Here is a 27,639-nt window from a genome sequence, read left to right as displayed (position 1 = left end):
AAATCACTGACTTGTACACTTAAAATGGGTGAAGTTTATAGTATGTATACCATACCTCAATAAGGCTGCTTCTGGTTTTTTGTTTTTTTTTTTAAGATTTTATTTATTTATTTATTTTGACAGGCAGAGATTACAAATAGGCAGAGAGGCAGGCAGAGAGGGTGGGGGGAAGCAGGCTCCCCACTGAGCAGAGAGCCTGATGTGGGGCTTGATCCCAGGACCTTGAGATCATGACCTGAGCCAAAGGCAGAGGCTTAACCCACTGAGCCACCCAGGCGCCCCTGCTTCTGTTTTATAAGATATTATTTATTAGAGAGAGAGAGAGAGAGAGAGAGAGCATGAGAGGAAGTATGGGCAGAGGGAGAGGGAGACAGAGAATCTCAAGCAGACTCCATGATGAGCATGGAGCCTGATGCAGGGCCTGATCTCATAACCCTGAGATCACAACCTGAGCTGAATCAAGAGCTGGTCGTTTTATCAACTGAGCCACGAAGGCGCACCAATAAAGTTGCTTTAAAAAAAAAAACCAACAATGTGGAAAAGAAGTTAATCTGGTTTCTCATTCACTGAAACATTTACAGAGGAGCTATCACGTAAGCACAAGGTAGTAAATGTTGGTGATATAAAAAAGGAAGCAGAGGTTTCCGTAACTACACATTCTTACATTTTAATGTAAAAATAAGAGGCACCTGGGTGGCTCAGTACAGTAAGCACCTAACTCTTGATCTGGACTCAGGTCATGATCTCTGGTTCTGGACTGAGTCAGGGCTCCATGCCCAGATTCTCTCTCTCCCTATGCCCCTCCCCATGCTGCTATGCCCTCACACACTCATACTCTGTAAACAAATAATAAATAATAAAAGTAATGGAACTTGCACTGAGCAGAGCCAGAAATGTCTATTTCCTACTGCGTGCACACACACTATACACCATCATTAAGCTGATGATTAACTGGTATTTCCCTCCTACCAGAGAGATGAGGCACGTTGGTGCTAATTTTAAATGTGCAGTAACAAAAAAAACTTGGCCGTATTTGTAATTTTGCTATAAATTTAAGAACTGAACATAATCAGAAGTAATTATATACATAACCATAAACCTAAAATGAACCATCTCAACCTAAGTGTACACTTGACTCACACTTAAGAACCTTCACACTGTTTATACAACCAAGCTCTAGATCTCTTATCTTGAGAAACTCAAATTCTATTCCCATTAAAACCCTCTCGATTTCTCCCCTACATCCAACCCCTGGCAACCACTCTACTTTCTGCCTCTATAAATATGATTCATGTAAATGGAATCACAGTATTTCCCTTCTTGGGTCTGGTTTATTTCACTTAGTAGAGTGTCTTTGAAGTTCATCCATAGTGTATCATATGTAAGAATTTCCTTCCTTTTTAAGGCTGAATATATATGTCACATTTTGTTCATCTATTCACCCATTAGTGGCCAACTGGGTTGTTTCTGGCTTTTGCCTATTGTGGCCATTGCTACTAGGAATATTGGTGTAAAAAGATCTATTCAAGTCTCTACTCTCAATTCCTTTGTGTATATGCCCAAAAACAGACTTGCTGGGTCCAATAAAATCCTGTAACTCTTACACATTCTCTACCTTGCTCTCAGTTTATGCAACGCCTACAGATAAGAATCGGACAAATCCACATGTTGACAAGGAGCTTCCCAGGTCATCCAGCCCATTTACTACAGATGCTGATAGCTCCTGCTGAAACATCAGCAGGTCATCGTCCAGTCTTTCACACAAGCATATCAGATGGTGGAGGTTACTATGTCCTCAAGCATTTCCAATAATTCATAAATTCTTCCTTAAGCTAAACCAAGTGTGTGTCTTCCTGTAACTCCATTTTTAGTCTTGATTTTTGCTGGGAATCAGTGGCTATCGTGGTGGAAAAATTGGTGACTTTCTGTACTTTCAATTTTCCAAAATGACCTTACAATAAGTTATCTTTGTGAGTGGAGAAAAAAAAAATTTAACACTGTTTCACTATTCCGTAAGACAACTCTTTAAGTACATTAAGACTCATCATAAAATCCTAAGGCCTACTCCTTTTAATATTTTTGGTTCTCTCCTCTTTGGCATCCCCTCCTACAACCAACCCAAAGAAATGTAAGGAATTTTACAGTCCATCTGCAAAATTCACCACAGTGGAACGCCTGGGTGGCTCAGTCAGTTAAGCATCTAATTTTGGCTTAGGTTATGATCCCAGGGTCCTGGAATCGAGTCCCACAACAGGCTTCTTGCTCAGCAGGGAGCCTGCTTCTCCCTTTGCCTGCAGCTCTCCATGCTTGTACTCTCTCTCTCTCTCTCTCTCTGACAAATATATAAAAATCTTTAAAAAATAAAAATAAATTGAAAAAACAAAAAGCAGAAAAGCTTTCTTAAAAATAATTAATTAGGGGCACCTGGGTGGCTCAATGGGTTAAAGCCTCTGCCTTCAGCTCAGGTCATGATCCCAGGCTCCTGGGATCAAGCCCCACATCGGGCTCTCTGCTCTTCGGGGAGCCCGCTTCCTTCTCTCTCTGCCTGTCTCTTTGCCTACTTGTGATCTCTGTCTGTCAAATAAATAAATAAAATCTTTTTTAAAAAAATAAATAATTAATTAATTAGAATAAAATTCCCCAATGTCCTCTAGTATTTATTATGCCCATTTCAAGGCACTGATAAAAAAGCTTTAAGGGGCGGGGGCCTGGGTGGCTCAGTAGGTTAAGCCTTTGCCTTTGGCTCAGGTCATGATCTCAGGGTCCTGGGATCGAGTTCCGTGTTGGGCTCTCTACACAGTGGGGAGCCTGCTTCCCCCTCTCTCTCTGCCTGCCTCTCTGCCTACTTGTGACCTCCGTCTGTCGAATAAATAAATAAATATCTTAAAAAAAAAAAAAGCTTTAAGGGACTTCACCAGTCTAATTTATTTATTCTTACTGATATTTCTCCTTGCAATAAATTACCCAGCCTAATCTCAAATCTCAATCTCTTGTTCATCTTTCTGTACTCCCTCCTACAGAACAGGCTTGTCAAAACTAGGCCTCAATTAATCAGCTTCCCTATCTCTGATTAAACTATTATACACTCTATATTTATCCTTCAAAGTTCAATCCCTTGAATTTCAATAGGATTAAGTAACAGACTCAGACTTCCAAGGTTAAAAGAAATGTAGAGGTCATCCAGTTCCCCAAACAGATGCTTGAATGCCCTATTTCAGGTCAATTTTAAATATACAAAGATAATAAACATGTAAGAATCTTTCACTCACATGATATATGTTATCTATACAAACACAGAAATGCATGTACAATAATTATTCACATATAAACTAAAAATTCAGCACCAATAACTTTAACTAAGAACTGATTTTGATGGCATGCCAACCCACACAAAACGAAATGAACTCAACAGCACCATTATGTTGAAAAATAGGGAGTTTAGGGGCGCCTGGGTGGCTCAGTGGATTAAGCCTCTGCCTTCGGCTCAGGTCATGATCTCAGGGTCCTGGGATCGAGCTCCACGTTGGGCTCTCTGCTCAGCAGGGAGCCTGCTTCTCCTCCTCTCTCTCTGCCTGCCTCTCTGCCTACTTGTGATCTCTCTCTGTCAAATAAATAAATAAGATCTTAAAAAAAAAAAAAAAGGGAAAAAGAGGGAGTTTAGAAATCACTAAATTAAAAAATAATCTTGGTGGGTTTTTAATTCACTGGCAATTGCTGTATTCTTAAAAACCCTTTCATTGCGACGCCTGGGTGGTTTAGTCGTTAAGCGTCTGCCTTCGGCTCAGGTCATGATCCCAGAGTCCTGGGACTAGCCCTCCACAGGGAGCCTGCTTCTCCCTCTCCCACTCCCTCTGCTGTGTTCCCTCTCTCACTGTATATCTGTCAAATAAATAAATAAAATCTTAAAAAAAAAAAAAAAAAAAAAACAAGGGCGCCTGGGTGGCTCAGTGGGTTGAGGCCTCTGCCTTCAGCTCTGGTCGTATTCCCAGATGGGATCGCGCCTCAAGTTGGGTTCTCTGCTCAGCGGGGAGCCTGCTTTCCCCCTCTCTCTGCCTGCCTCTCTGCCTACTTGTAATCTCTGTCAAATAAATAGATAAAATCTTAAAAACAAAAACCCTTAAAGTCTTTTGCTTGCTCTGTCCTGGTCATGTTACCAGCAATTCTTCCAACATGAAATTCATTTGGGTAACAACTAACCTACTTTTAAAAACGAAGTAACTTAAATGTAAGCTTTTAAATTTAAAAAATAGCATCTGAACCATCCATACTTGAATGAATTCATTTCTTTAAACTACTTTCCTCCCCAAACATACCATGAAACAAATGGAAAAAAGAGTTACTGGAGAGGGAAAGGTTGTGCAGGGAAATTTTTAAACAGACATTTTTGGAGAAGCCCAGTTGGGACCCCAAAGTGAGAGGTGTGGATTAGGAGAGTGAAAGGGCACAAAATAAGAATAATCTAGGATTAGCTTGGAGAGGGAGGTCACAGAAATAAATACAGATTCTGAGAAATGTCTGTATACTCTATCTTCTCATCTTCATCTTCCCATTATTGTCTTTTCCCCCACTACTGTTTTATCAAAAGCATGCTTTGTCCAGTACCAGTAAGGTGTGAGCAAAACAATTTCATCAAAGGGGGGAAAAAAAAACAGAAAAAATATGGTCCAATGACTATTTTATTTGACTGACTGATTCTGTTCTATTTTAAAGTAAATAAATGAACAACAAGGTTCAATTGTATTTAGGTTAGAAAATCACAAACTCTTGATAGAAGACTTAGGAGAACAGCATAACTTTTCAGCTAACAAGTAATACAAGAGTTCTTTAAGGGGCTTACTCTGTCTCCTCATCCCACTCAAAAGTGAGGCAAAAGAAGAAGGACTTGTATTTCAATCAGACAGATGTAGATTCAAGTTTTATCACTAACTCGTTACATAATTTCTTATTGCTTCAATGTCTCTATCTAAGAAATAAAGACTTCAGAGGGTTTATTTAAGATTAAATAGATCATACGCATGAAGTATGTGACTTAGCATTTCCACTACTAAAGCATCTCGCTTTTCAATCTTATAAGAAATACATAATAAAAAGAAAATAGAGACTTTGAGAGAAACATAATCCTTCTAAGAAAGGTCATGCTGTAACTACTACATATAAAACAGTATCATCAACTGCCTTTATTTTAGCTGATCAGGATGCTGATATGTTTTAATTGCCTGGGCCAAGTTCCTGAACAGCACATGTCTCTGAACTAAAGAGGTATAGAGGGTTGTATACAAGGCCATACTATTTAGAGTAAAAGAAGTATTAGTGGAAAAAAAAAAAGAAACTAAAAACAGAAAACTCTGTAAGCTATGGACACAGTTCTGAAAGAAATAAGCTAGAGAGAGAATAAAATTAATGGATTTGATTAAGTACTTCAAAAAATAAGAGTTTGTTAGGGCGCCTGGGAGGCTCTGCTGGTTGAGTGACTGACTCGATCTTGGCTCAGGTAGTAATCTCAACGTGAGGCCCAGCTCCCTACGTACTCTCTGTGCTTAGCATGGAGTCTGCTTGTCCCTCTCCCTCTGCTCTTCCCCCAAGCAGTACACACACACTCACTCACTCTCTCAAAATAAAAAAATAAAATCTTAAAAAAGAAAAACAACCTAAGGACTTTAAAAAGAAAGAATTTGTTGTAATTTTGTATCTTTGTACTATCTGGCATTTTTTCTTCATTTAGCAATATAGTTCATATCTAAAGAGCCAAAGCTACTCGTTACAATTACTTCCTGCTTTTGAACACAAACTCTTGGTCTTGACATAGCCACCTATGTCAAGATTTGGAATCTGACTTTCTTTCTTTCTTTAAATAACCTCTATGCTCAATGTGACAGTGTGAGGCTCAACTCACCACCCCAAGATCCAGAAGTGCACACTATACCAAGAGAGCCAGCCAGGCACCCCAAGGTTCTGAACCCCAAGGTTCAGAATTTTAAAGGAGCCAATTTTACCAATTCCTAGCATTTTCTAATTCAAAAAAGTAACATAGAGTTATGGTAAAGCTTATATAATTAAACAGTTTTTACTGCAAATGAGCTTCCCTCAAGCCTCAAAAATAAAGACTGGAGTGCCTCCGTGGCTCAGTCAGTTAAGTGTCAGACTCTTGGTTTCAGCTTACATCATGAACTGAGGCTCATCAGATAGAGCCCCACGTAAGCTCTGTGCTGGGCGTGGAGCCTGCCTATGATTCTCTCTCTTCCTCTTCCTCTGTCTCCCCCTCTAAAAAAATTAAATAAAAACTACAAATGGAAAGGCAAAGTGGTACCCACAAGTGGGATTAAACCACAAGGAGCAGCCCAGCCCAGGAAGTCTCTTTATCCTTATGGAACTGGGACTACTACCTCTCTCCCCAGAGATGCTGAGCTGCCCAGTGGCACAAGCAAGAGAGGCCCATCATAAGCATCTGGTCTGGAAAGCCTCTCTGCCCCCACAGGCTGGAGACTCCCTTTACCCCACATTTAGAGTCATCAGGCAGCCTGGTCTGTGGAAACTCCTTCTAGCCCCTCAGAAAAAAGCAGCAGAGATTACTGGAAGCTTCTGTCACCAGATAAAACAAGACCAAAATAACATAGCAAAGGCTCTGAAAATTGTTACTGAACCACAGTCCACCAAAAGAGCCCAGTTCTCACATGGTAAACCCAAACAATGTGAATGCCTGCTTAAATAAAAAGATTTGAATTTAATAGGACCCCAACATCTCCTAATGTAACAACTAAAATATCCAGGATCCAAATGTAATAATCATTCATCATACCAAGAACCAGGAAAATTGCAACCTAAATGTGAAAAGACAATCAAAACTGATACCAACACTAAAACTGATATTGAAATTATAAGAGAAGGATTCTTTGATAAGCCCTTACAAATTTTCTTGAAACAAATGAAAATATAATAAATATCAGCAAAGAAATTGAAGTTGTAAAAAGAAGTGATGTTATAAATATGGAAAGCACAATAATGTAAAAATGTGCTAGAAAGGTTCAACAGTAGAACAAAGAGAGGATATAATCAATGACCTTAAGGACAAATCAACAAAATTTACCCAATGTGAACTGAGAGAAAACTGCACTGAAAAAAATTAACAGAACCTGAGGGAGTTATGGGATAATAACAAAAGATTGAAAGTTCATACCATCAGAGTCCCAGAAGGAAAAGCAAGACTTAGTATTCAAAGGACTGACTACTGGCTAAAAACTTAAGTGGTGAAAAAGAAACAAAAATATTCAAGAAACTCAATAAAGCTAAATAAAATAAACTCAAAGAAGTCCACACACAAAGACACACAATGAAATTTCTGAGCATTAAATTAAAAAAAAAAATCATGAAAGCAGTCAGAAACAACACGTTACCTATAGAGAAACACTAATTCAATCAACAGCCGATTTCTCATCTGACACCATGGAGACCAGAAGGAAGTGGTATAAAGTCTTACAAATGCTGTCCAAAATGAAAGGTCAATTCTATAGTAATTCCTTCTGAATTCTATATCTGAATAACTATCCTGTAGAAACAAAGGAGAAATAAAGACAGTCTCAGAAACAGTAAAACTAAAGAAGTGAGCTGCTAGCAGACCCACTTTTAAAGGAAAGGCTAAAGGAAGTTCTTTTAATAGAAAGAAAGAGATAAAAGGGATACTAGAGGGCACCTGGCTGGCTCAGTCAGTTAACCATCTAACTCTGGCTCAGGTCATGATCCTAGGGTCCTGGGATTGAGTCCCACATTGTGCTCCCTGCTCAGTGGAGAGTCTGCTTCTCCCTCTCCCTCTGTCCCTTCCCCCTGCTCTTACGGGTTCCCCCCCACCCCTAAAAATAAATAATTAAAATCTTTAAAAAAAGATTTTTTTTAAAAAGGGATACTGGGGGGCGCCTGGGTGGCTCAGTGGGTTAAAGCTCTGCCTTCAGCTCAGGTCATGAACCCAGGGTCCTGGGATCGAGCCCGGCATTGAGCTCTCTGCTCAACGGGGAGCCTGCTTCCTCCTCTCTGCCTGCCTCTGCCTACTTGTGATCTCTCTCTCTGTCAAAATAAAATAAAATCTTAAAAAAAAAAGGGGGGGGATGCTGGAGGGGCACCTGGGTGGCTCAGTGGGTTGAGCCCCTGCCTTCGGCTCAGGTCATGATCCCAGAGTCCTGGGATCAAGCCCTGCATCGGGCTCTCCGGTCAGCGGGAAGCCTGCATCCCCCTCTCTCTCTGCCTGCCTCTCTGCCTACTTGAGATCTGTCAAATAAATAAATAAAATCTTTTAAAAAGGGGGGGGGGATACTGGAGCATCAGGAAAGAAGGAAGAATAGAAATAAGGGTACATGCAAGAGACGACCCTTCTCATGAATTTTTAACTAATATTTGATGACTGAAACAAAAAACTCTAACATTAAGTGCTAAGACCCTAAGTGGAATGTGCTCCACACTTCAAAGTGGTAAAATGTTCATTCCATCAGACTGATAAATCACATAAGTACACGGTAATACGCAGAGCAAACACTGAGGAAATTATGCAGATACAAAGAAATACACTATAAATAAACCAATATGGTATCCTAAAAATATAACCCATGAGAAGGCAAGAAAAGAACAACAGAGCAAGGGGGGGGTGCCTGGGTGGCTTAGTCGGTTAAGCATCTGCCTTTGGCACAGATTATGATCTCAGGGTCCTAGGATCAAGCCCTGCATTGGGCTCCCTGCTCAGCGGGGAGTCTGCTTTTCTCTCTCCCTCTCCCTCTGTATTCTCTCTCTCTCTCTCTCTCTCAAATAAGTAAAATCTTTAAAAAAAAAAAAAGTGTAAGAAACAGAGGAAACAAACAGAAAACAAATAATAAAATGGCAGACATAAACTCTATCAATAATTACCTTAAACATATATGATGTAAATATGCAAATTAAAAGGCAAAGATTAGCAGAGTTGTCCTTAACAACCCCCCAACCCAACTATATGCTATTTACAAAGAATCCATTCCAATATCAGAGAAACTGGATCTCACATATAATGCCAGTGAGAATGTAAAATGGTACAATCACTCTGAAAAACAGTGTGGAAATCTCTTTAAAACTAATATGCACCTACCAGACCATCCAACAACTACAATTCTGGCCATTTATGCCAGAGAAAGGAAATTTATGTTTATACAAAACCATGGACACAAATTTTCATAAAAGCTTTATTTGTGGGGCGCCTGGGTGGCTCAGTGGGTTAAAGCCTCTGCCTTCGGCTCAGGTCATGATCCCAGGGTCCTGGGATCGAGCCTCACATCGGGCTCTCTGCTCAGCGGGGAGCCTGCTTTCTCCTCTCTCTCTCTGCCTGCCTCTCTGCCTACTTGTGATCTCTGTCAAATAAATAACCAAATAAAATCTTTTAAAAAAAATTAAAAAAAAAAAAGCTTTATTTGTAATAGTCAAAAACAGGACAAAGAAAAACCGGAAACAGTTCACATGTCCTACTGTGGGTGGAGGATTAAATAACTCTGCTACAGCATGTCACTGAATACTACTCAGCAATAAAATGGAGTGAAATATTGACACATAAAACAACCTGGATGTAATCTACAGGGAATGACACTGAATAAAAGCCAAATAATTACATAATTTATACAACTCCATTAATACAAATTCTTAAAATGGCAAAATGACAGAAATACGGAACACATTAGTGGTTTTCTGGGGTTAAGGGGAGTGGATGGAGCTGGCACTAGGGAGGTGTGGCTGTGAAACCGGCAACACAAGGGACTCACTCATTGATGAACCTGTTCTGTATTCTGATGGATAGAAGTAGATCCATGAATCTATACATGTGATTAAAATGCACAGTCCAAATATACATCCATACGTGCATACACACACACACAAAAGCACAAAGTAGACTGGAGCAAAAACAATATTCTGATCATGGTACTGTTCTAGAGTACAGCACATGTTACCACTGAGACAATCTGTAAAAGGGTTACTTATTACAACTGCTTGTAGCTTGTACTTTTCTCTTGTAATTTTCTACCATGAGTAACACAGTGGACATCTGTTTTTTCTCTTCTTCTAGAAACAATGTGTACTTTGCTTTGGGGGAACTATGACCTACCCCACTGGAAAGTCAAAGTATCTCACCATGCCTAGACAGTGAGCCAGCCAAGTTCACCCTTTCTCAAATTTTAACCTTGAACAGAACAAAGACTAACTCATCCCAGCTAGAAGTGTCTTGATGAGTCAATCCGATAGTTCTAGCTACCTTAGTTAGTTAGTTAGTTAGTTAGTTCTGAAGCTGCCTTAGTTCTCTCAATTTCAGAGCCTGTTTCTTTCCTCTGAGGTTATGAGCTACCACACATTCTTCCAAAAAAAAAAAAAAAATTCCCATTTTGTTTTAATCATTCACATTTGGTTCCTGTTACTTGTACCTAAAGCATCTAATCAATATTAAGTTCCCCTCAAAACATACACACACGAGGATGCCTGGGTTGGCTCAGTAGTTAAGCTCAGGTCATGATTCCAGGCTCCTGGGATTGAGCCCCACACCAGGCCCCCTCCTTGGTGGGAAGCCTGCTTCTCCCTCTCCCAATCCCCCTGCTTGTGTTCCCTCTCTCTCTGTGTCTCTCTCTGTCAAATAAATAAATAAAATCTTTAAAAAAAAAAAATACACAAAACTTTTCTTATCTAGTTTTAAATATTTTAATTTATAATTTTAACTGTTTATACAACCTGGATTAAGGTTTCCTCCATAAACTGATACTAAAAAATGAATAAATTCTTGTAAATGAACTTAATGGAATGCAAATTTAGCTGGAGTTAAAAAGATGTACTAAAAAAACAAGTACTAAGCTCTGACTAAATGTCATGCCATGCCTATTTACATGAAAATATATTGTTGTGGTTCCTGTTCTCATGTCTCACAGGCAAGGCAGATAATTGTAATATGTAACTATAATATAACAGAGGAATTGTTAAAACAGAGGTGTGTCTAAAATGCTATGTCAAGCACGCTTGGGTGGCTCAGTCAGTCGAGCAACTGCCTTCAGCTCTCTGGGATCAAGTACGGCTCCCTGCTTGGTGAGGAGTCTGCTTCTCCCTCTCCCTTTGCCTGCTGCTCTGCCTACTTGTGCTCTGTCAAATAAATAAATAAAATCTTTTTTAAAAAATAAAAAATAAAATGTTATGTCAACACAGAAAAAAGCCAATTCAGTAAAGGATCCAAACTATGAATTTTAACCTGTTCTAGCCTGGTTTTAAATAAGTGTCATTCCCACAGAGGATTTGACCAACACTGTCTCTAAATCAGAGCATAAACATATATATTTTCAATCCTACAGCCATAAAGCAAATGTTAGCCCACATATTTTCAAACTGAAATAGTTTCTGCAGAACACTAGGTATCCCAATGATAGTATAAGTCAAATGATAATTTTAAAACTAAATGTTGATTGGTTTTCTAAAATTATGACCAAATAAAGATTATTACAAACAGCAAGGACAAAAGAGCACATATAATAAAATATTTACACAATTATTTCACTCTTATTTAGTTTCTAAACTAATTGTTTACTTATAAAGTAAAAATCATGCATCCAAAGGTGAGTTCAGTTAAACTTGTAGAAGAGACTTTATCATAGTACATACATCCTTAGAATAAAGTAATACGTCTTACCTTCTGGAGTTGGAATGCACCCCAAGAAAATGAAAGAAAGAGAAAAAAACTTTTAATTTTAACAATAAAGTCAAAAAATAAACTCTCCCTTCCCCTCCCAGCAATATCCGCAATTCTTCAAATTAGCACCCTCCCCCCACTTTGCTAAATAAAACATTTATTTCTTCTTTAGAATTCACAAGTTAGCCCAAAATACAACTTTGTCTAAATATGCATAGTTAAACTCAGCTAAGTAGTCTAAACCATTTCAGAAAGCAGGTGCAGGACCTCAATTATATGGCATACTAAAACTATTAAAGCAGTCTGGAGTTAAATGTGGATGAATGACTATTCTTTAATATTCTTCCCATGCATTTCAGTTTCAAGGAGCCATCATAAAGCCATCAGCTATGGACCCTAAGGTTTACTAGCTTCCCTTTGATCCATAATAAACTCACTACCCTGAAACTTAACACAATGGATTAGAATACTCTTTTCTGTCAATATGCAAGCATTTGGGGGTTATTTTTTCATCATTAATCCTTTTTGACATCCCTACAAAGTCTGTGTGTTCGAAAGCAGACTGTAACAGACAGATGAAGAAAACACAGGCTGAACTCGAAGTCAGCTAATTTTTAGTTAATATGGCCTCAATTTAACCAATAATGTTCTTCATTCTTAAACTGAGCTCTTTTCTAGTGAAACACCTTAAGACAAATCAGCTTGGCAAACAGTCCAATGACCCACTCTGCAGGGATAATGATTTCTGCTGAAAAGCATCAGACAATGTTGACTGTACTTCCCTTGCTACCTATTTTACATAAGGACAGACAGGAAAAAAACAGGTGCTAGAATTAGTTTTGGTATGAGATGAGCTAAAACATACTGATACCATATGAGAGGGATTACTTTGCTCATAAGTAAATGTATTAGTACTAATCAAACTCAACCAGGACTCCTCTGAAGAGGAAAAATTTCAATCTGGCAAATTGTTTACTGAGCATGATCTTTGCTAGCTGGTTCCCAGGATTCTTTACAATTCCAACTCTAAAGGAGCTTGCTTGGGATATAAGACTGAGACGTTAAAAAAACAAAGCAAAACAAAAAACAGAAAAACAACTCTTGTTAGGGAAGAAACTGGAGCAATACAAAACAACAATATAAAGATCTATTTAGGGACACCTGGGTGGCTCAGTGGGTTAAGCCTCTGCCTTCATCTCAGGTCATGAGCCCCGAATCTGGCTCTCTGCTCAACAGGGAGCCTGCTTCCCCCTTTCTCTCTGCCTGCCTGTGTGCCTACTGATGCTCTCTCTCTCTGTGAAATAAATAAATTAAATATTTTTTTAAAAAGATCTATTTAAATGTCCCATTATTATAACTTCTTAAACTTGTACTGGCCCTTAGGTGGCTCAGTAGGTTAAGCATCCGACTCCAAATCTCAGCTCGGGTTTTGATTTCAGGGTCATGAGTTCAAGTCCCAAACTGGGCCACACACACCCCTCCCCAAAAATGTACCAGCCCTTTCAGAATCCAAGTTATTATAATGGCTGAGGTTTTTGTTTCAAATTCTTCCAGAAAGCCATTTACAGTTAGACAGCAACTATCCTAAAGTTATTATATGTCAGCACGTAATATAAGTTTGATTTGAAAAAAAGAGCGAAGAGACTAATCAGAAGAGCAGGGAAAACTAGGGATGTAGAGGCAATATGATATACTAGTAAGAACAAAACCAGAAGCAGTAAATCTGGGTTTCTAGTTTCATAGAACTTGTATGACTCTGACCAACCTCCACGGGCCTTAATTCTTTAGTAATAAAATGAAATGTAATGGTAATATATCAGGTATAATATTTTGTGACTAAAGTAACGTAACTGGCTTAGAAAAGGGGTTCGGGAGGAACAAAAGGGTGACGAATGCAAGAAATTACTCTTTAAATTGGGGCTATGATTTGTAAACAACTAGAGAAACTTCATTTGCAAGAAACCCACAACCATGTCATCTGCTTGTCCCCAAATTTTCCAATACTACTATATAACTAGCACTTAGTCTTCCTTTGCAGGTCTTTTTCCATAAAGAACCAATGCTTTTTTTTTTTTTTTTTTTAATTTTATTTTTCATAAACATATAATATCTTTTTATCCCCAGGGGAGAACCAATGCTTTTAAATACTTCTCGACTTCTTTGAGAGATGACAAATAAGTAATGATCAACCTAACTTAAAAGCTAGGTAGTTGGCTACACTCTTACTAGCTACATATTATTCTCCCACATCAATTTTATGGAAGATTCAAGATTCAAATTCATGCCTCACCAAAATTATTATATATCAAGAATCCGGGGCGCCTGGGTGGCTCAGTGGGTTAAAGCCTCTGCTTTCGGCTCAGGTCATGATCTCAGGGTCCTGGGATCGAGCCCTACATCGGGCTCTCTGCTCAGCAGGGAGCCTGCTTCCTCCTCTCTCTCTGCCTGCCTCTCTGCCTACTTGTGATCTCTGTCAAATAAATAAATAAAATCTTAAAAAAAAAAAAGAAAAGTCAAGGTAATAGAGCTAACAGGATGAACAAGGCAGGTTAAGAAAACTTGGGGGTGGGCGCCTGGGTGGCTCAGTGGGTTAAAGCCTCTGCCTTCGGCTCAGGTCATGATCCCAGGGTCCTGGGATCGAGCCTCACATCGGGCTCTCTGCTCAGCGGGGAGCCTGCTTCCTCCTCTCTCTCTCTCTGCCTGCCTCTCTGCCTACTTGTGATCTCTGTCAAATAAATAACTAAATAAAATCTTAAAAAGAAAAAAAGAAAAAATTAATAAAAAGCAACCACCTTAAACATTAAAAAATTAAGAAAGCTGGCATATTTGGGAAATCAAAACTTGATTCATATGGGAGTATGTAAAAAGAATTTACCTTTACCCAATAAGAGGTCTGGCCGTTGCTCCTGGAAATAATCACAGGGCCCTATGAGAGAGCTGAGCCAGCCAGACAGCAACACTGTAATTTCGGGGAGGGTCTTTTACTTTTTTAAGATTTTATTTATTTACTTGACAGAGAGAGACAGTAAGAGAGGGAACACAAGCAGTGGTAATAGGAAGCTACCCACTGAGCAGGGAGGCTGATACGGGACTTGATCCCAGGACCCTGGGATCACGACCCAAGCGAAAGGCAGACGCTCAGCAACTGAGCCACCCAAGCACCCCGTGGGTAGGAGCTTTTAGCCACATCGACAATAAGATTAAGAGTGAGAGCTTGGGCCACATAGTATAAGATTATCTCTAGAGGGGCTAGATACTAGAAACGCAAGATCGGCCACGTGGGTCATAAATCATGCCTAGAGGATGAACCACCAATAAAAACTCTAGACACCAAGGCCTGAGTGATACTGGCAGTGTTCCAGGCATATTATCACACACTGATACTGATATTTAACACTATCCTAAGTCATAGGGCAAGGATGACTGGAAGGTCTGTATTTGGTAATTTACCTTAACTCTGCCCTATACATTTCTTCCCTTGGCTAATCTTCCTCTGTATCCTTTCCCTGTATCCTTCCCATAATCGTAAGTTTTCAGTGAGTTACACAAGCACTTGAACAAATTATGGAGCCTTGAGAGTAGTCTTGGGGTTCTCTGAACTATGCCGTTGGGACTAATAAGTGAAGTCAATCATGTGAACTGTTCCTTCTAACGTTGCAGTTGGCTAAATTCACACATCGTGAGTTTTCCGGGGGTTTTCTCACCATTTTATTAAAGAGCAGACCCTGGTTGAGGAGATATACCACTGTAGGCGACAGATAAAATTATGAGAAAAGCTCTATCTTTCTGGCTAAGACAGGGAAAAAGAACACCAAAGGCTGGGGGTAGGGGAGATGGTATTCCTGAGAGAAAAGAACAGGACAAGGAATACCCTAATTCTCACAGGAGGCGTGGGCTCGTCCCAGAGCTCTGTACACTTGGGACATTCCCAACCAACACAGGAAAGGCTTTGAGAACTGACCCACAGCTCACATCGCAGACTAATAACCCTGAGTGGCACATGCAGGAAACAAATCTCAAACACTAATGCAAAGGCTTTAAAATCAACCTGATTACTGAACCAACACCTACAGAAGAGTGAACATGTAGTCTGCTGACAACAGGATTGACTGGAAAGAAGGATGAAAGGAACAAAGCAAGGAATCACCATTCTCCAGAGGTTTATAATAGTAAAGCAGAGCCTAAAATAATATAATATTCAAAACATCCAGAATACAACCTTAAATTTCTCAGTAAACAATGATCCAGGAAAATGTAAGCAATTCTCAAGGGAAAAGCAATGGACAGTTGCCAACCCTGAGATTATCCAGATGTTAGACTTATCAGATAAAAATGCATTCAATATTACTATACTCCATGAGGGAAAGAGAAATGAACTAATATATAAGTGAAATAAAATATATTATACTGCAAAACTCAAATTATTCAAAAGAAGGCTCAGATGGTTAAGTGTCTACCTTCAGCTCAGGTCCTGGAATCGTGCCCCACATTAGGCTCCCAGCTCAGCAGGGAGTATACCTCTGCCTCTCCCTCTGCCTCTCCCCCTGCTTGTGCTCTCTCTCTCACGTGAATAACCAAAATCTTTTTTTTTTTTTTAAAGATTTTATTTATTTGACAGAGAGAGAGAGACACACACACAGTGAGAGAAGGAACACAAGCAGGGGGAGTGGGAGAGGGAGAAGCAATCTTCCTGCCAAGCAGGGAGCCCGATGTGGGGCTCAACCCCAGGACCCTAGGATCATGACCTGAGCCAAAGGCAGCTGCTTATCGACTGAACCACCCAGGTACCCCAAATAAATAAATAAATAAACCTTTTTAAAAAAACCCTAAAATCCACCAGATAAACAGGCTAAATAAGAAAAAACATGAGTTGGTTTTAAACCACTGTCAAGATTTTTCATAAAAAAGTGAAGATAAAAGATTGATCGATGTCCTAAGGTAAGAAATTACCTTATGGTAATTACCTATAAGTAAATTACCTATAGGTAATTACCTAGATTCCATACAGAAAACAGCCGTGTATCCACTCCGCTAGAGAGCGGATGGAAACAAATCAAATAAACCAAAGTGGTGTGTGGGGCCAGACAATGATCTCAGTTATTCTACTGAAAAACCACTGAAAGCTGCTCAGCTAATTATCAATTTACTGATTTTTACCTCCAAATACAACCTTCTTTATCCTTCTCTGTGGTAGTGGAGCTGGACCCTATCAACACTTCTCCTTTGCCAGCTGGCTCGGTGTTAAGTTCTGTCAGCAGAGCGCTGGAAGAACGCTGCAGACTGAAAGGGGGCTTTTCTTCTGGTTTTACTGTGCTCTTGCCTGCCCACTCTTACGGCAGGCAGCACCCAGCAACATGAAGGACACTCAGTGGCACCCAACCTTCAGCAAGGTTCAGCAGAATGACTGTGGGTAGCTTCCCAGAAAATTCTGCTGGTGCCTCAGCTGGCTCTGCAGTGAATGTGGGACAACTGCCCAGCAGGAGGCTTTCCAGCAAATTCTACTAATACCCAGTAGGCAGTTTCCTATTTGCCAGGCCAGGCTACAGCACCAGGCTACAGCCTCCACTGGACCAGAGCCCCACCTACTTCACTAAGAATCACAACCTAGGGACATAGAGGGAGACCTTGAAAGTTACTCTTCTTAAGGCACACTGCCTCAGCCCTTTAGGTACTGGTTGCTCCCCTTAAATAGTTACCTTCTGGTTAACCAACTAATAACTTAACCAGTTAACTGAATAACTTCCCTGTTCACATTACCATGTAGCTTTTGTCTGGTGACCAGACCCTGAGACTTATAGAACTGTATAACTCAAAGACTGCAGAAAGCATCTCTGAAAAACCCTTTTAAGTTCTTGAAGAGACTAGTACATCAGTCTTTCTCAGCCAAGAGCCAATCACTTCATGTTTAATACTTTTTTTGTTGGTTGGTTGGTTGGCAAAATATACATAATGTACAAGTTACCATCTGAACCACTTGTAAGTGTAGATTTCAGTGGCACTGAGTACACTCACAATGTTGCACAACCATTACTACTGTCTATTTCCAGAACTTTCGGATCATCCCAAAAAGAAACTCTGTACTAATTGTACTAATTAAATCAATAACTCTCCGATCTTCCCTATTCTCAGCCCCTGGTAACCTCTATTCTACTCTGTGTCTCTATCAGTTTGCCTGTTCTAAGTATCTCATATAAATGGAACTGTACAATATTTGTCCTTTTTTTTCCCCCTGTTGTATCACTATTTGTCCTTTTGTGTCTGTCTTATTTCACTTAGCATGTTTTTCAGGTTCACCCACATAGCATGTATCAGAATTTCAATTCTTCTTCTTTTTTTTAAGGTTTTATTTATTTATTTATCAGATAGAGAGCACAAGCAGGGGAGCAGCAGGCAGAGGGAGAAGAAGTCCCTCATGTGGGTGGGACTCGTCCCAGGATTCTGGCATCATGACCTGAGCTGAAGGCAGCCGCCTAACTGACTGAGCCACCCCGGTGCCCCAGAATTCCAATTCTTCTTAAGGTCGAAAAATATACCATTGAATGTGTATACTACACTTATTTACACACTCATCTTTTGATGGACATTTGGGCCATTTCCTCTTTAATATATTTTAAAATAAAACAATATAATATGGGCTACTCAAAATTAAGTGAGCTACTTCAGAATGGGGAACACATGGAAAACTACAAAGGGAAAAAAGGATTGAAAGCCATGTACTGAGGACTGAAGACTGAAAATTAACTAAAACGTAGCACATCTTCAATAAAGAAATTATCTATTTCATTCTGTCTAAAATGACGTCTCTAAAAACTTTAAAATTTTAAGACTATCACTTAACACATCACTGCAGCAAGAGGATAAGCTGTGACTACATCTGAGTATAATCTTCCAACGTCTGATACTTCATACACATATTAACAAGTAGGTTTTCAATGTCTGGTATGTACCAAGCACAAAAGAGGAGTGGGAAGAAGAGGAGATGCCACTGCCCTCGCACAGCTCCCTTAATATAAGCTATAGAGAAGCTGTGTGATTTTTTTTAAGATCACAAAAATGTGTAATTTCAAGTCTTATGAAGAAATAAACAGAACACTATAATACACTATAAAAGGAAATTTGCTCTAGCTCGTAAACTCAAAGTTCTCTGAAAAATACATATTCAAACTGACACCTGACAAATAAGATGGAACTGAGAGAAAAGCACATTTCCTGCTATGAAGGCAGGATATACAAAGGCTAAGATGGGAAACAGCTTCCCTACCTATTTGAGAATTGACAACATAGAATACTTAAAGCGATGAGAATAGAAAATTGCACTTAAGGTAGAAGGTAAAGAGCAGGGATGCCTGGGTGGTTCAGTCGTTAAGCATTTGCCTTTGGCTCAGGTCATGATCCCAGGGTCCTGGGATGGAGTTCCACATTGGGCTCCCTGCTTGGTGAGCCTGCTTCTCCCTCTCCCACTGCCTGGTGATCCCCCTGCTGTGCACACATGTGTTCGCGCCTGTCGAATGAATAAATGAATGAATGAATGAATGAAAGAAAGAAAGAAAGAAAGAAAGAAAGAAAGAAAGAAAGAAAGAAAGAAAGAAAGAAAAAGATACTGAGCAAAAAAACTGAGAAGGAAGAAGGAAGAATGCCTGTGGTCACTTCAGGTAACAAAAGAGAGTTTCACAGGGCACCTGGGTGGCTCAGTGGGTTAAAGCCTCTGCCTTCAGCTCAGGTCATGATACCGGAGTCCTGGGATCGAGCCCTGCATCGGGCTCTCTGCTCAGCAGGGAGCCTGCTTCCCTTCCTCTCTCTCTGCCTGCCTCTCTGCCTACTTGTGATCTCTGTCAAATAAATAAATAAAAATCTTAAAAAAAAAAAAAAAAAAGAGTTTCAGGAAGGAAGCAGTATTCAGCTGTGTTAAAAAATGGTAAGAAGCAAGAGCCAGGTACTAAAAGTCACATGGAGTTAACAAAATGGAAGTCACTGGTGAGTTAGAACTGCTTTGTGGTCCCATAACTGCATCACAACAATATAGTTTACACAAGAACATCTACTTATAAATTGTTACCACTAAGCGAAGCCAGAAGCTATTTTTGATGACTCTTCCATTTGGTTACTTTTTCTAAATTTCTTCTTTCTTTCCTTCTTTGTTTATTTACTATTCTTTACTTATTTACTATTCTTGCCTGCTCCCTAGAAATGATAATGACAAGTATAAAGTCACAGAGCCTTAGAAATTTGGAGCTTGATGACCCTGCAACTGGCATTCAGAGCTAAGGGACTGATGGGAGTCTGGTCTCTATACACCAGACACCCTGGTCAATTTCCCCAGTGTTTCAAAAGTCTAATTTTTAAAGGAAAAAAAAAATCTCTGGCTCATTCCTATTTTAGAAGTCGACACTGTTATAAAAGAGTATTAGAATACCTTAGCAGAATTGTTTCTCAGGCCACAAAAATTACTGTCTTTTTCTCCTATAGCTTTGCACAAATTGGTGGCATTAAATAGACATTATGCGGGGATGGGGTAACTGGGTGATGGACATTAAGGAGGGCACATGAGGTAATGAGCACTAGATATTACATAAGACTGATGAATCACTGAACTCTACTTCTAAAACTAATAATACACTATATGCTAATTAACTCAGCTTAAATTTTTTTAAAAAGTAAAAAAAATAGGGACGCCTGGGTGGCTCAGTGGGTTAAAGCCTCTGCCTTCGACTCAGGTCATGATCCAGGGTCCTGGGATCGAGCCCCTCATCGGGCTCTCTGCTCTGCGGGGAGCCTGCTTCCTCCTCTCTCTGCCTGCCTCTTTGCCTACCTGTGACCTCTGTCTGTCAAATAAATAAATAAATAAATCCTTTTTTTTTTTTTTTTAAGGTAAAAAAATTAAACAGGCATTATGCTTTAGTTTTAATCTAATAAATCTTACCTAATTCAAATAAATATTTAGATTTGTATCATTGATAAATTAAGAGATTACTTTTTTAATTTACAAAAATGTTTAAAAGCTAATTCCTTGGGGCACCTGGGTGGCTCAGTGGGTTAAGCCTCTGCCTTAGGCTCAGATCATGACCCCAGGGTCCTGGGATCAAGCCCCACATTGGGCTCTCTGCTCAGCGGGGAGCCTGTTTCCTCCTCTCTCTCTGCCTGCCTCTCTGCCTCCTTGTGATCTCTGTCTGTCCAAACCTAATTTATTCCCAGCCTACTGACATTTGGCCACAAGTCAAAACAAAATTTTTTTAGCTGTGTTAGCAAAGGGCCAAGAACTCAATTTTGTATTAAAGAAAATGAGAATTGGGCGCCTGGGTGGCTCAGTGAGTTAAGCCACTGCCTTTGGCTCAGGGTCCTGGGATCGAGTCCCGCATCGGGCTCTCTGCTCAGTGGGGAGCCTGCTTCCCTCTCTCTCTCTCTGCCTGCCTCTGTCTACTGTGATCTCTCTCTGTCAAATAAATAAATAAAATCTTTAAAAAAAAAAATGAGAATTAAAATCTAGACCACGCAATAGCTACATATAAAAAAACTTATTATTGTCCATTTACAAATATTTCAGCACAGCTCACTATTACTCTGGCATCTGAGCTGAACAATTCTTCGGTGTGAAGGACTATATAGCACAAAATGAGACATTAAGCCTCCCTGTTTCCTGAACATTACATGCCACAGTGCTCCCCTTCTTTCCAGACACTCTGAAAATCAAAAATAACCCCATAAATTTTGGACACCTTCCCTAAGGGCGTTTATACAATGCCACCCCTACTTGAGAACAACTAGCAGCAGCTTTAAAGCACTGCAACCTTTTCCACCTTAGCGACAGTATCTCAGGCAGACTCCCAGATTTCCACATTAACAACACCAAGTATGCTGACCGTAATTTTACTGTTTCTTGACGGCAGAGGGTCTTGATTATGAAGTGACTACTATGTGCTATTATTAATACGAGGCTCTTAGAAATTAAAGAATGTTTTATCTTTGGTCCTGTATTAACTGACCCTAAGCTGTTTTATTTGCTGTACATAAAACTATTACTTGAAATATATACTGCTTTGTTTGTATCTTTTCCACTTTATTCCTCTGGGCCAAGGTCATTTCTTCCTAGACTGCCACGTCTAGCGTCCCCCCTGTACTAGACAGTACTTTTCACCTGCAAATGACAAGCTGATTAAATCAAAAACCTGAACTCATAGATGAAGGCTTGAAGATGGCCCCAGGCCCTCCTAAGAATTAAAGTGCATGGGTTGGACACAGCTAAGATTTTTTTTTTTTTTTTTTTTTAAACTTACTTGTGGTTTTGTGACTGTGCTACAACCGAAAACTTCAAAGATCTGACAACTAAATAAATCAGAAACTAGCAAAGCAGTTATTACTAAGTAATCAATCTTCAGGAGTAATGTATACTGCTTACACGATGAAATAATCTAATCAAGTATTATAATTATCACTAATAAAATTTAAATAACTCACCTGATTTCTTTTAGTCCTTCTCTCTGGATAACTTGAAGAATTTCTTTATGACTCATGGGTGTATTGGGGTATTTTTCTAAGACCTGAGAAACAAGTATATAATAATAAATTATTTTTTCTTATTTTAAGTTACAATAATTAAATATGTAATTATATTTCTTATTCTTATTAAAACTAAGTATTAATTTCATCCAGCACATATATATCCACAGACTTTTTATCCCTTATATTTTGGGACAATAAGAAAAACAGAAAATTAATGGAATATAAATAGTTTCTTCTCTTTTTTAGCCACAAACCACATGTCAAGTCCTGAAGTAGAAATAGATCAAAAGGATAAGATTAATAACTAAATTATTATTGTGTAATATGAAATTGTTTACTTTCAGCCTCCACCTCCCTATCACATGCCTAACTGTGGATCTACTACAAGTACTTAAAGATTATCCATCTTTACATTTCCGGCAAAGATTAGTATGCCATGAGTGCTCAATAAATTCTTAACCAAAACAAATGAATAATACAGTTGTAGGAATATTAAAAGGTACCTATGTTCTGGCTCTGGTTAAAAAAAAAAAAAAAAAAAAAAAAAAAGGAGGAATCCGCATAGTCTGTCCTGTCTCTCAGGCTGAATATAACTAAAAACCTGGACAAAAGGCATGAAGCAGCTATCTAAGGACCCTGGAAATGGTAGTCAGCCTGGAGGAGGAAACCACAACTCTAAGTCATACTAACCCCAAAGTGAATTTCCTGGTTTTGTTTCCTCTGGGACCACTCAGCCTAGACTCAAAGGCAGTACAAATTCAGAACTGTCAACAAAGTACAGACAGAATTGGCTCCAAAAGAATTCTTTTTGGTCTAAGCATCCATAAAGGGGGCCCCTAAGGAGATGGGGTTTTCTAGGTTTTTCCCTCTTCCCCTTGACCTCTGCCCCCAAACAAGCCAAGGGCAGCAGCCCTGGCAGTGATAATATCAACAGTGGCCAAACAGGGACCTAAAACTCCAATAAAACAGAATCCTTTTGTTCCCGTAAGCGTGAAGGGAATCCACATGGCTTTCTTTCTCTGCCATCTTGTTTGGCATCAAACTCAAATGTGGTTGTGGAAGTATACAGTAAAAGAGAGAAATGAAGCCCCAACTGTCCAGCCATGGGACAAGGAAGAGGGTCTCTAGGAGCCAAAAAGTATCGGGGAACTTGTAAAGAGAAAAGAGCTCAAAAAACTGATACCATGAAGATCTAGAAACACTCCTGGGGTCACTCCAGAACTATGCATATGTGTATCTGACCCTAATCGTACTATCACGTCCCCAAATTAGCCACTAGGGGTGCACAGAGAGAACAGACCCAAAGTCCTCTGCAAAGGCTTTGAAAACTAGACATCGGAATTTTAGTGCAAAGAAGATGGGTTGCAAGTTTGTGATCTGAACCTAAAAAAGTCAAATGCCTGCTTTTAAAAAACTGTCCTCCCCTCATCACTCTCCACTGATTTTAAACTTGACTTTCTGAAACACAGTTATAACAGATGCTTTAAAGTCCGTCTGGGGACGCCTGGGGGGCTCAGTCATTAAGTGTCTGCCTTCAGGTCAGGTCATGATTCCAGAGTCCCTAGATTCTCTTTCTGCCACTCCACCCACTTGTATGTGTGTGCACACACTCTGACAAAAAAAAAAAAATTTTTTTTAAATAAATTCTCTGATAATTCCAACATCTTTGTCATCTTGGGTTTATTGTGTGTAGGTTGTCTTTTCTTTACAAGTTCTTGAGATTTTCCTGTCCTTCATTTGTCAAGCGATTCTGGATTGTGTATTAGACATTTTGATGTTATGTTATCTTATTGTATATCTCTTTAAATACAATGGAGAATGATTTGGGGTATGGATTTTTAAGGGAAATCCACAGGATTAATCTGGCTTGTTTCACTTAGTATACAGCTACCACACATATGGCAGATTTCCTTCTTTGTTTGTGGCTGAATAATATTCCATTGCATATATATAGTAATTTTTTTTCATATAGTAATTTTCTTTATCCCATCATCTGTTGTTATACACTAAAGTTGTTTCCAGAGGCACCTGGGTGGCTCAGTTGGTTAAGTGGCTGCCTTCAGCTCAGGTCATGATCCCAGAGTCCTGGGATAGAGCCCCATGTTGGCCCCCTGCTCAATGGACAGCCTACTTTTCCCTCTCCCTCAGCCTGCTGCTCTGCCTAATTACACTCTTAATCTGTCAAATAAATAAATCTTTTTTAAAAAAATAAAAATATATAAAAATTAAAATAAAGTCATTTCCATTTCTTAGCTATTGTGAATAATGCTTCAATGAATACAAGGGTGCAGATATCTCTCCAAAGATACTGATTTCATTTTCTTTGGATATATACCTAGAAGTAGGATTGCTGGTAGTTCTCTTTAAAATTTTTTGAGGAACCTCCATATTGTCTTCCATAATGGCAACTTATGCCGCTTATGTAGCAAAGAAAGAGGTTTTTTGGGGTTTTTTTTAAAAGGTTTTATTTATTTATTTGACAGAGAGAGAGAGATCACAAGTAGGCAAAGAGGCGGGCAGAGACAGAGGCGGAAGGAAGCAGGCTTCCCGCCGAGCAGAGCCTGATGCAGGGTGTGATCCCAGGACCAGAGACCATAACCAGAGCCATAACCCGAGCCGAAGGCAGAGGCTCAACCCCACTGAGCGACCCAGGAACCCCCAAAAAGAGCTTTTATATAGAGATATACACACAAAAGATGCTCAAATAAGAACACAAAAGACTGATATACTTAATAAAAAAACAAAACCTGAACCCACAAAAAAAAGTATCTTCCTATAAAGGCTATTTTCCTATTGTGCTGCCCAGATAATACATACAGAATTTTTACATTTCTCCCTTAATTTGTAAATATTTCTCACTGCCTCATGGTTTACAAACATTGCATAGCCATTCTACTTCATCTGACCCTCACAACAACGCAAGAAAAAGCAGAAGTTATGTCAATTTCACAGGAAGAAAAGTAAGACTCAGAGAAGTTACAAGCCTAGCCTGAACTTAGAAGGTAAATAACATATATGAAAATAAGAACGTCTTTAAAAAAAAAAAACAACTTTAACTTATGGAATAACCATGAGCATCAAAGGAAATATTTTACTTTGAGCTGCTTTGCTTAAAACTGGAAAAAAAAGCAAATTCTCAGTAATTGTGTTACTGATTCTTTTTTTTACTGTAACAAATGCCAAATGTTTCGGATTATTTTTAAGTTTTCAAACAAGTGGAATTGCTGCATAAAGTTATTTTAATATTACCAAATTTCTATCTACCAGATGTATAGGAGTTTCACTATACCATTAACCAGCATTTGTATCATTTCAAAAATCCTTGGTGACTATTTTAAATATACAGATACATAATTTTAAAATGTTAGTTACAAATGAGGTTTAATTTTTTACATCATTAGACATGTATATTTCCTCTGCTGAATGACCCTGACATGAGGTCATAAGCTACTTGATCTAAATAATAAAAATCAGATTAAAAAATAAAATTATTGGGGCGCCTGGGTGGCTCAGTGGGTTAAGCGTCTGCCTTCGGCTCAGGTCATGATCTTAGGGTCCTGGGATCGAGCCCCGCATCAGGTTCTCTGCTCAGCAGGCAGCCTGCTTCCCCCTCTCTGCCTACTTGTGATCTCTCTGTGTCAAATAAATAAATAAAATTTTTAAAAATTTTTTCTTAAATAAAAAAAATAAAAAATAAAATTATTTAAAAACGTATAAAATTTAACAACCACAGGGGTGCCTGGCTGGTTCAGTCAGTGGAGCATGGGACTCCTGGTCTTGGTGTAATGAGTTTCTTCTCCGTGTTAGGCATAGAGCCTACTTAAAAAACAGATAACAAACAAAAAACTTAGCAATTATATCACAGAAATATCAGAGAGTTGTCTTAACACTAGAAATACACTGCTTTTATTCCATTACAGAAAGCAGAATAGTCAATGAGTTTGCCAAGTCTACCTAAATGTCTTTCTTTCAACAAGTTAAAAGTAAAACTGTACATCTTATTTGCCCAAAGCAGAAAATATATTAAAAGCACTGGTATGGGTATTGCTCCATATTTAGTTGCTATTCTAGGCAGACTCAGTTTCAACACAGAACTTCCCTTCGAATAATTCATTTGGTTGCTCAAAGAAAACACAAAGCCACTGAAATCTACAAGGAACTGCAAGTTCTTCTTGGGAAAGTGGGAAGATGTAGAGGGTTTTGTAGACCATACTGAAAACGCGGGAGTTGACAAAAGAAGACCACTTTGTGCAAAAGACATTATGCTTGCCCTGGTCAAGAACTAGAAGGGATTTCTAGGGAAACTGATACAGTCCTCAACCTGGCGATTAAATTTCACCCTGTTACTAATCATTAGGAAATCCGGAACACTAAAACCACGTAATACAAGTTTAAATAAGGACACAAGAGATCTCCTTGATTTTCTTAAATGGTATCAAGTGATTACAATAAATACTCCTCTCCCTACAAACACACAGCAGTGAATAGACTGAGGCTCTGTTTTGGTCTCTGTAAGAGCTATTAACATTAAGTAAGGGATTTGGGCTGGAAAAAAAAAATTTAATTGATGGAAAACATTCAAGTGTTTCAAGGCGTAGGTACAGAGGTCAAACAACCTGCTTCTTTTTTTTTTTTTTTTAAGATTTTATTTATTTATTTGACAGAGATCACAAGTAGGCAGAGAGGCAGGCAGAGAGAGAGGAAGGGAAGCAGGCTCCCTGCTGAGCAGAGAACCCGATGCGGAACTCGATCCCAGGACCCTGAGATCATGACCTGAGCCGAAGACAGCGGCTTAACCCACTGAGCCACCCAGGTGCCCCAAACAGCCTGCTTCTAATAGCTCTAAGAATACATCCTAGGTGACTAAAGACTCTAAACCCCTATCCTTCATTGCTAGAGTGAGGATTAGAATATTCTCATAAATAGGAACATGAAATAAAACATTCTGCAGTATTCTTAACTTACCGTAAGTAGTTGATAAACAAAAGTGGCTTTTGTTATTATTAATCAACTATAACTATACAACAAAACTGTTTCCCAGTTCACATTTCTGTTACTACCCTCATTTAAAATTTCACCAGTGGGGACGCCTGGGTGGCTCAGATGGTTAGGCATCTGTCTTTGGCTCAGGTCATGATCCCAGGGTACTGGGATCGAGCCCCACATTGGGCTCCCTGCTCAGCAGGGAGTCTGCTTCTCACTATCTCCTTCCCCATTGTCCCCCTGCTTGTGCTCTATCGCTCAAATAAATAAATAAAATCTTTTTAAAAATAAAAAATAAAAATGAAGTTTCACCAGTGTTTGTAAGGGGGATGAAAAATACAAAGAAGTGCGCCTGGGTGGCTCAGTCAGTTAAGTGGCTGCCTTCAGCTCAGGTCATGATCCCAGGGTCCTGGGATCCAACCCCGCATCAGGCTCCCTGTTCAGTGGGAAACCTGCTTCTCCCTATCCCTCTGCCTGCAGCTCCCCCTGCCTGGGCG

General features: G+C 39.3%; 1 protein-coding gene across 1 annotated transcript in view; it reads right to left on the bottom strand.

Moving 5' to 3' along the window:
* The window catches only part of LOC111154092 (additional sex combs like 2, transcriptional regulator), a 144,644-nt gene that overhangs the window by 62,165 nt on the left and 54,840 nt on the right, over window positions 1–27,639 (bottom strand). Inside the window, 2 exon segments of the mRNA XM_022513466.1 lie at window positions 17,359–17,361; window positions 22,115–22,197. Coding sequence (XP_022369174.1) covers window positions 17,359–17,361; window positions 22,115–22,197 — 86 coding nt within the window.

The sequence above is a fragment of the Enhydra lutris genome, unplaced genomic scaffold, assembly GCF_002288905.1.
Source record: "Enhydra lutris kenyoni isolate GAN:26980312 unplaced genomic scaffold, ASM228890v2 scaffoldscaffold35, whole genome shotgun sequence".
Lineage (NCBI taxonomy): Eukaryota > Metazoa > Chordata > Mammalia > Carnivora > Mustelidae > Enhydra > Enhydra lutris.
Note: the sequence above shows the minus strand (reverse complement) of the source record. Positions and strands in the feature narration are given on the sequence as shown.